The sequence below is a fragment of the Chrysochloris asiatica genome, unplaced genomic scaffold, assembly GCF_000296735.1.
Source record: "Chrysochloris asiatica unplaced genomic scaffold, ChrAsi1.0 scaffold00026, whole genome shotgun sequence".
Taxonomy (NCBI): domain Eukaryota; kingdom Metazoa; phylum Chordata; class Mammalia; order Afrosoricida; family Chrysochloridae; genus Chrysochloris; species Chrysochloris asiatica.
Genome location: NW_006408544.1, coordinates 18414330 through 18423850, shown reverse-complemented (window position 1 = coordinate 18423850; position 9521 = coordinate 18414330). Strand labels below are relative to the sequence as shown.

At 41.7% G+C, this 9521-nt stretch overlaps 1 protein-coding gene across 1 annotated transcript in view; it reads right to left on the bottom strand.

The window, feature by feature from the left end:
- The window catches only part of CPT2 (carnitine palmitoyltransferase 2), a 23405-nt gene that overhangs the window by 11502 nt on the left and 2382 nt on the right, over positions 1-9521 (bottom strand). Inside the window, exons 2-3 of the mRNA XM_006839865.1 lie at positions 3946-4026; positions 2772-2878 (exon numbers count right to left, since the gene is read on the bottom strand). Coding sequence (XP_006839928.1) covers positions 2772-2878; positions 3946-4026 — 188 coding nt within the window. The remainder of the gene's footprint in view (positions 1-2771; positions 2879-3945; positions 4027-9521) is intronic.

Sequence of the window (9521 nt, the reverse complement as noted above, 5' to 3'; positions counted from 1 at the left end):
GCAGTTGCAGGTCAGACAGCAGGAATACGGGCAGGTCCAGCAGGTAAGATGGTGGCTGCTGATAACGCCCAGGGTTGGCAAGTAATAAAGCAGGCCAATAACTCAAAGCCAAAGAATTGGAGGTCAAAGGATAGCCAGATGCAAGATCCACACCCAGCACAGAGCAAGCAAGTCAACAAACAAATCTGTTTTGAAAGAAATACAATTAGAACGCTCCTTAGAAGCCAAGATGGCCAGACCTCATCTCTCATATTTTGGACGTATTATCAGGAGGGACCCGTCCCTGAAGAAGGACATCACGCTTGGTAAAATGGAGGGACAGCGATAAAGAGGGAAACTGCCAACGAGATGGATGGGCACAGTGGTAACAACAATGGACTCAAGTGTAGCAGCAGTTGTCAGGATGACGCAGGGTGGGAGGTTTCCTTCTATTGTCCTTACGGTGGCGATGAGTCAGAAATGACTTGACGGCATTTAACAACAACTATTGATGCTTCTGAGTTATGGTGTTGGAGAATACTGAAAGTGCCATGGGTTGCCAAAAGAACAAACAGATCTGTGTTGGAAGAAGTGCAGCCAGAGTGCTCCTTGGAGGCCAGGATGGTCAAACTTCGTCTCTCCTACTTCGGACATGTGAGGAGGGACCAGTTGCTGGAGAAGTTTGGTAAGGTGGAAGGTCAGAGAAAAAGAGGAAAAACCCCAGCAAGATGGATTGGCAAAGCGGCAGCATCAGCAGGCTCAAGCGTGGCAACAATCGTGAGGTTGGCCCAGAACCGGGTAGTGTTTCGTTCTGTCATGCATAGGTTTGTTATGAGTCGGTACCGACTCGATGGCACCTAACAACAACAACAACTGCCACTTTGAGGAGTCAGCTCTTCCCCAGTCAGACATTGAGTGCCTTTCAACCTGAGCAGCTCATCTTCTGGCGCTATATCTGACTGCTGCTATTCATGAGGTTTTCAGTAGGTAACCATTCCGAAATGATTTCCCTCTCCTTCTTCCTAGTTTGGAAGCTCCGCTGAAATCTGTCTACCATGGGTGATCCTGCTGATATTTAAAATACGGATGACATGGCTTCTAGCATCACAGCAACACACAAGCTAACACAGTATGACAAACTGACAGATGAGTTAGGGCATTAGATGTCTTTAATTCAATGAGGGCAGTTCCCACTGTCAAATCTGACTTACATAAATTAGCAATCACAGGAGTCTTCAAGTAGAGGCTGCCTTCACAAATTTGTTTCTCACTGTTGTGGTAAAAGATGTATGGCACTCCAAGTGTGGGGTTAATGGGGCTATCCTGGTAAATCTACTCTAACATGCCAGTTTCCTGAAGACTTTGGATACCTTCCTCTACTATATACCAAGGCAAGTCTGATACTTCAACTTGATGAATTGTAAGCCACTGGGCAATCCATGCTTCAGTGAACCAACCAAATAAACGATTAGATTCTCTCCTAAGCTCTCAAGCTAAACACTGAATGAAGAATCTGTGCTTGTTGTTAGATGCTGTTGAGTCGGTTCTGACTCATAGCGACCCCTATGTACCACAGACTGAAATACTGCCCCGTCCTGCACCATCCTGACAATTATTGTTATGTTTGAGCCTCTTGCTGCTGCCACTGTGGCAATGGGTGTCTTCCTCTTTTTCGCTGACCCTCCACACTTTACCAATCATAATACCCTTCTTCAGGGATTCGGTCTTCCTGACGTTGGCGGATGAGCCAGATGCAAGATCCAGACACAGCAGAGAGCAAGCAAGCTTTTCCTGAGTGTCCAATATATTGGAAACAGGACACACTCCCAAGGAAGCTTCATTTCAATTGATTGGCTGCTCACCACAGATCTCATCATGGGGAATTACTACATCTTAACTGCCAAACCTCTGAATATCCTGGCCCAGTCAAGTTGACACAAAACCTAAATGATCATAAACATTAATAAAAAGATACACTAAATCAAAAGAAGTACTGTGAGGCTAGAAGAAGCAACCAAGTCTGAATGGGGAGGGAACACTTTCATAAAACATGAGCCTACATGGGTGTTAAAGGAAAGATCTGCCCGGTGAAAAACGGCAATGGGAAACACCATGGATAAAGGCAGAGAAGAGTGAAAGACTAATGGGTTCAAGGGAAAATGAGGAATTGAGTTTTATTAAAGCATCAGGTGTGTCAGGGAGAGTGAGGGGGGATAGGCTGCAGAGGGCACTTGGGCACCTGTGAACGACCTACAATGATACACACAGGGCATAGGACTGAACCCTGTATCCTTTTCAGAGAAAACACTGATTAGGTTCTTGATCACAAGAAGGTTCTTGATCTACCTACAGAGAAGGCAAGTGATTTCTTTGGCGCCTGGACTCCAGCCAATATCTTAGAGGAAGAACTTGCTCTACTTGCTTAAGAAGAGAGGTTAAGATATTACTTCAATGCTGATCTCACCAAAAATATTATTGAGACCAAACAGGCAAGAACTTCCATTATATATTAAAAAAAAAAGAACTTCCATTATAAAGAACTCTGGGAAAAAATATACCCACAGTCCACCTACTGCTGTGGAGGTGAGTCTGACTCATAGCAACTCTACTGGACAGAGTAGGACTGCTCCACGAGGTTTCTGAGACTATAAAGTTTTACTGGAGCAGACAGTGTCAACTTTCTCCCGCGGAGTGGCTGGTGGGTTCAAACTTTGTGGGTTGACCTTTCGGTTAGCAGTCTAACACTTAACCCACTGTGCCACCAAGGGTCATTCACCCACAGCCCAGCCTACCTGAAATGTAGCTTGTATGTTTATTCTTCTTGTCCTGAGCAACGAGCTGCTCATGCAGTTCTTTTCCACTTCCATTTTCAAAACTCTTGCAAAACTGTTCTGTTTTCCTGTAATGTTCAAGGAAAGGCAGACTTAAGTCATGGCAGAGAATACCTGATTTTTAGGCTACGGCCAAGAACCTAGTCATAAAGTAAGCTTTGGATTCCCAACAGCATATCCCTAGAACCTGGGAATAAGACTGGAAGGTCCCTCCAATCAAAACAATAGGAATCAACTTAAGGTGGAAAAGTCCAGAATATCTTCTTAAAATAATCGATCAGGAAGATCAATCAACATATCACAAAACTATTTGTAATCCAAACAGCTGATCTGGAGAAAAAGGCATGATTTTTGGAGTCAAAAAGACCTGCCACTGAATCCTAGCTTTATCATTTTCAAGTTGTACAAGTTTGGGCAAGTTACTCGATGTCTCTGAGTCTCAGTTGTTTTACAAGTAAAATAGAGCTAATAACACCTTACAAAATTAAAAAACATTATAAAACGAATAGCCTGAAACATAATACTTATGTAACATCGCAGCTATGAATCCACTGCCGTATCAAAAGAAGTTTGAAATGATTGCTGAGGGATATTTAAAAGCAGAGGGCTAGATATCAACAGTTACTCTATGTTTCCCTCTCACTGTCCAGTGAAGGCTTCTGTGATTCTAATGACAGGCCGATTATTTATCTGTACAAGAAATTCCCATTGTGGAAAAAGAGGCTATAAGAGCTTAATGTAATCCTCATTTGAGAATATCCAATGTCACTTTCCAATTCCATGCTCACACTCTAGACTGCCAATCGTCTCCTCAATGGGCCTCCCTACCTTGAGAAAATGCCCTTTGCAAATGACCAATACCAGCTAGTCTTCCAGTTACATCTATCCAGGCTTTCACATTTAGCATTCTAGCTTATAAACCATCTCCTGGTGAGTCTAGTTAAAGGGACTCTCACCTCAGGGCTTGGTCTGCTCTTCCCAAGCAGGAAAAACCTATTTTCTAAACTCATGTACACATAGACAAAGTCCTGAGTTCCTAGAGATCCAATCAAATCAGAGATAGTCATTGGGGCTTGGTCTACCACTACTTGCCTGCCTCTCTTGAACTATGGTCATCAGGGTCCTCAGTGTTTACCTGAACTGGTCATCATCCAAGAGGGGCTTCTGTGCACTGAGGTATCTCCTAATAGTGTCTTCAAGTTTGGGAACAGGCAGCCTGCGGAGAAAAGCAAGGTCAGTATAAGGGTGAGGCTATGAGGAGAAAGTTAATTAGCTTTACAATCCAAACTAATACACAGATGACTGGATAATTAATTTCCTTCCCAAAAAACCAACAATGAGAAGTAACTGACAATTAGTCAATGGATTTACTAACATAAGTATCTATGCTAATTCTACTTTTGGTAAGTAAAACCATAAATTATAATGCACCTAAGATAGCTTTCATAAGCTAATTTAGTAAATATACTAATTGAAAATGGGAAAGTAAAATCTGTCCAAAATATTCCTATCTCTGGTTACAATTATACTACTAGTGGTAACATTGTATTGTTGTTGGATGCCATCAAATTGATTGTGACTCATAGCGATCCCATGTGACAAAGCATAAATGCTCATCGTGTTTTCTAGGCTTGTTGTTAGATGGTGTCAAGTCGATACAGACTCATAGTGACCCTGTGCACAACAGGATGAACAACTGTCTTGTACCTTACCATCTTCTTCACAACTGTAGTTACATTTGAGCCCACTGCTGCTGCCACTGTGTCAACCCATCTCTTTGGGGGAGGTCTTTCTCTTTTTTGCTGATCTTCCACTTTATCAAGCATGATGTCCTTCTCCAAAGGGCACACTCCACTATCAGCTCTTCTATTTTTGTGGTAAGACGCTCAGTTCACTTCTTTCTCATTTTATATCTCAAAAAGAGATCAACTCAAGGCACAACCTAATCCTGTAGAGATGCCTATCAATTCTATCTTAATCATGAGGATTCTCATATTCCCCCTCTACCAAAGCATCATTTGCCTTAATAAAGATAACAGAAAAGTGCTAAGAAGTTATTTCTTGTGTGACTTACCTGCTATCATTACCTAATCATCTCTAACCAAAATGGACTTTCTTATTCTTCCTGCAGAATATAGCTAAAAAGTCTTACTTTTACACAATCTGGTTATTTAGGACAATTTCCACAGTTACTCAAGAATAAAAGACAGTCAGTCTGAAAGACATGCTTTTGGGGCCCAGAATGTTATTCCAGGCAGCCTCCCGGGGATATGTATGAGAGTACTTGATCTTCAACAATTTGGAGCTTTTGTAGGAGTGGATATATATACTTCTTACTTAGCCTTTACTTTATGCAAGAAAAGGCTTGAAGTCTTTTCAATGATTTAAACGCTGCATGTGCAGCAAGTGAAGCTGATTGTGATGGATAATTTTTTTTGAGTAGAGGTTGGTTTAATCATTTCAAAATGAGATGAAATTTACATAACATTAAAGGGCAAGGTTCATAATCCAGGTACTGTCTGTACTGTTGCCAGCAGTTTCCCCCCACCTTAGAAATTCTGCCTTACTTGCTCCTGACAAAAATTCTAGAGAACCTACCCATGATATCTTCTAGATCACTTATTTCCTGAAATGAGTAGAGATTTAAAAGAAACCAAAAACTGTAAATAACTAACGTTTATAACAGGGTGCTTGATATTATTTTGTAGAAGATAACCTCCCACTTCCTTTCCACCCCCACACCAGTCCAGCTCCATATCTTAGTATCTAAAAGGCGATTCTTCACTTGTAGGCTGGGCCTACCCTACATTTCTAAACTTTTCCGAATGCATCAAGCATTTCCTTGCGTCTGTTCTTAGCACGTGCTGTTCTATCCTTTCCCCACTCCTCTCATTTGGAGAACTTTAGATTCTAACTCATATGTCACATCTGTGAAGCATCCCTTACTTGCCTACATCCTGAGTCACTCCCACTCTATAGTAACATCTTTTCTGCACATCCTGGACATACAACAAATATTCCTTAACAGTATTTATGTTGTTATTGTGTGCCATCAAGTCCATTCCAACTCATAGTGTCCCTACAGAACTGAGTAGAACCAACCCATGGAAGACAATCTTTTTCTTCTTCTTCTTTCACTATTATTCACTTCTTCCTTGTATTTCCTGTTTCCATTTCTCTTTCTTTCCTAAACCTTCAACACTTTATCCTTGGGCAAATGCTGCCCAACTGGTTGATTATTCTGAGGAGTGAATACCTCTCTAGTGTTATTATTCCCTTACATACCTGTTTGGTGAGTTTAACCACAATGTGATGCTGTTTCACACTTATTACATTATAACTGTTTGTTTAGCTGTCAAATCTACCCACTCTACCATCAGCTCCTCACCAGGGCTGATTGGTCTACAAATTCCTATCAATAAATGTTTAGCAAATTAATAACGTGAGTAGGTTAGGCTCATCTGCCCTTTGTCTCCTTGAGATTTGCAGTTTTATATTCTGAGATACACTGTTCAGTGTATCTAAATTGTTGCTGTTGATGCCAGCAAATTGATTCTAGCTTATAGTAAACCTGTAAGACAGAGTGAAAAAAAAACAAAACCACAAAAAAAAAACATAAAACACCTCTCCATAAGGTTTCTAAGGCTGTAATCTTTATGGAAGCAAACTGCCACAACTTTCTCCCATAAAGTAGTGGGTAGGTTTGGTTTGAACTGCCATTTCGATTAGCAACCGGGCACTTAATCACTGCATCACCAGAGTTCCTTGTATCAAAATGTATTGTTGTTGCTAGGTGCCACTCAGTCAGTTTCAACTCATAGCAACCCTGTGTATATAACAGAATGAAACACTGCCCTGTTCTGTGCCATCCTCACAACTGTTGCTATGTTTGAGTCCACTGCTGCTGCCACTGTGTCAACCCATCTCACTGAAGGTCTTTCTTTTTCACTGGTCCTCCACTTTACCAAGTATGATGTCTTTCTCTAGGGACTGGTCCTTCCTGGTAACGTGTTCTAAGGATGTGAGACAAAGTCTCACCATCCTCACTTCCAAAGAGCATTTTGGCTGTAATTCTTTCAAATAGATTTGTTCCTTTTTCTGCAGTCTGTGATATATTCAATATTCTTTACCAACAGCATAATTCAAATGCACCTATTATTCTTTGGTCTTCCTTAATTACTATCCCAGCTTTCATATGCATATGAGATGATTGAAGATACCATGGCTTGCATCAGGCACACCTTAGTCTTCAGTGACATCTTTGGTTGCTAACACTTTAAAGAAGTCATTTGCAGCAGATTTGCCCAATGATAAGGTCTTTCTGTTTTTCACTGGGCCTCTACTTTATCACTTGATTTGCTTCCATTAGCATTGATTATTGCTTCCATTAGCTTTGATTGTGGATTCAAGTAGTATGAATTCCTTGACAACTTCAATCTTACTCCATTTACCATTATGTTGTTTGGATATTAGTCCGGTTGTGAGAATTTTTGTTTTATGTTGAAGTGTAATCCATACTGAAGGCTGTAGTCTCTGATCTTCATCAGTAAGTGCTTCAAGTCCTCTTGGTTTTCAGTAAGCAAGGTTACATCATCTGCCTATTGCAGGTTGTTAATAAGCCATCCTGCTACATCTTTCTTCACACAGTTCAGCTTCTCAGATTATTTGCTCGCATACAGATTGAATATATATAGTGAAAGTAAACAATCCTGACACACACATTTCCTGATTTTAAACCACTCATATCTCCTTCTTCTGTTTGAACTAACTTGGTCTATAATAAGGTTTCACATAAGCACAATTAAATGTTCTGTTATTCCTATTTTATATATAACCCTTTAAGTAACACTTAATAAACACGCAAATTCTATTTGCTAGAGAAAAGAGTCCCAAGTGACTAGTTTAAAAAGTAATCGTATTAAGAGAGTTGGTGCCGGGCTAGTCATTCATCATAAGGCAACTGATATGATGGCTCCCTATCTCTGACATCTATCGTATTCTATCCTCACAAAAACCCTAGGAACTATGTGTTACCAGTACTACTCCATGGCTCACAGAAGTTAACTGAGTACAGCTAAAAGTTGCAGCTCTAAAATTTGAAACTAAGTTCTCCTTGACTCCAAAGCTAAGCCTTTTCACCTACTGTGACATCAAAATGAGTGACAAAGGTTATACATTTCATCAGCCTAGCATCTCAGAAAAATAGAAGGAATTTCACCTCTCATCTTATCCAACCCTCAGTTGACAGATGAAGTAACAGAGGCCTGTAAGGCGCAGGGTCCATTATTTAAGTTTATTGTTGTTGTTTAGTGCCGTCGAGTCGATTCCGACCCATAACGACCCTGTGCAGGGTTTCTGAGGCTGTAAATCTTTACAGGAGTAGAAAGCTTCTTTCTCCAGCGGAACAGCTAGTAGTTTTGAACTGCAGACCTTAAGGTTCGCAGCCTGATTCGTAACCACCACATTACCACAGCTCCTTATTTAAGTTTATACATGGGTGATAAAGCATATTGTTTGTAGCCTGGGATTTCTACAGATTCTCGTGCTGTGGATGGGCTTATAGTAAAAGATCTCGAATATACTTTTCAATTTCAAATTTGAAAGTGAAGAATACCCCTTTGATCTCAGTCCTGAGGCCCAAGCGTGCCTTAAACTCAGTGGCCATCTTGGCATGTGAAGAAAGGTTCTGTGAGCCCTCACCTTTCCCCCACATACTGGCCTAGCCCACACACAGACGCTGCCAGGGAAGCCGTGTCTCAGGACTGAGCCACAGGCACAAAGACCCTTTTTCTTTCTCTCCCTTTCCTCCTGCCAAACTTCAAGAGGGTGATTGGGGGCTAGAAAATCTCATTTGGGTTTGTTTTAGATGTTTGCACACTGAATCTCTTTAGATAATCTGCCTGAGAGGGGGGAAGTGGGCAGTGATGACAGACAGTGGGTTACATGGTTCCTGGATATAGAGACAAACAGCAATTCAGTACTTGTGGGGGTGGGTAGAGACATACCTGTGACACAACATTCGTTCTACTCATAGGAGTAGGAGTGCTAGCTTCCAGCCTCCTAGACTAGGAGATTTCATTCATATATATATGGAGCTCTAGTAACGTAGTGGTTATGAATCGGGCTGTGAACCTTGGGGTCAGCAGTTTGAAACTACCAGCTGTTCTGTGGGAGAAAGATGAGGCTTTCTACTCCTGTAAAGATTTGCAGCCTCGGAAACCCTGTGCAGGGTCATTATAAGTCGGAACCGACTCGAGGGTTTCCGAGGAGCAGCTGGTAAGCTTGAACTGGCAACCTTGCAGTTCAAATGGCGTTACAGTCTGGCACATTAACCCACAGTGCCACACCAAGCTCCATACACACACACGCACACACACATCTCTGTGTGTGTGTGGTGCTATGAGTTAATGCATTGGACTGCAAAGTCAGTCTGAACCACAAAGTCTGCAGTTTAAGCCCACCAGTTACTCGGAAACCCTATACAGGGTCGCTATGGGTGGGAGCTGATCTGACGGCACCTAACAACAAATATATAGAGAGCTGTTGTTAGTGCCATTGAGTCAGTTCCAACTCATAGCGACCCTGTATAGGTTTTCTGAGGAGAGGCTGGTGGATTTGAATTGCTGACCTTGTGGTTCACCGTCCAGTGCTTTAGGACTCCTGGTGTGGCACTGTAGGATAAAGCACTGAACCACAAGGTCGGTTTGAACC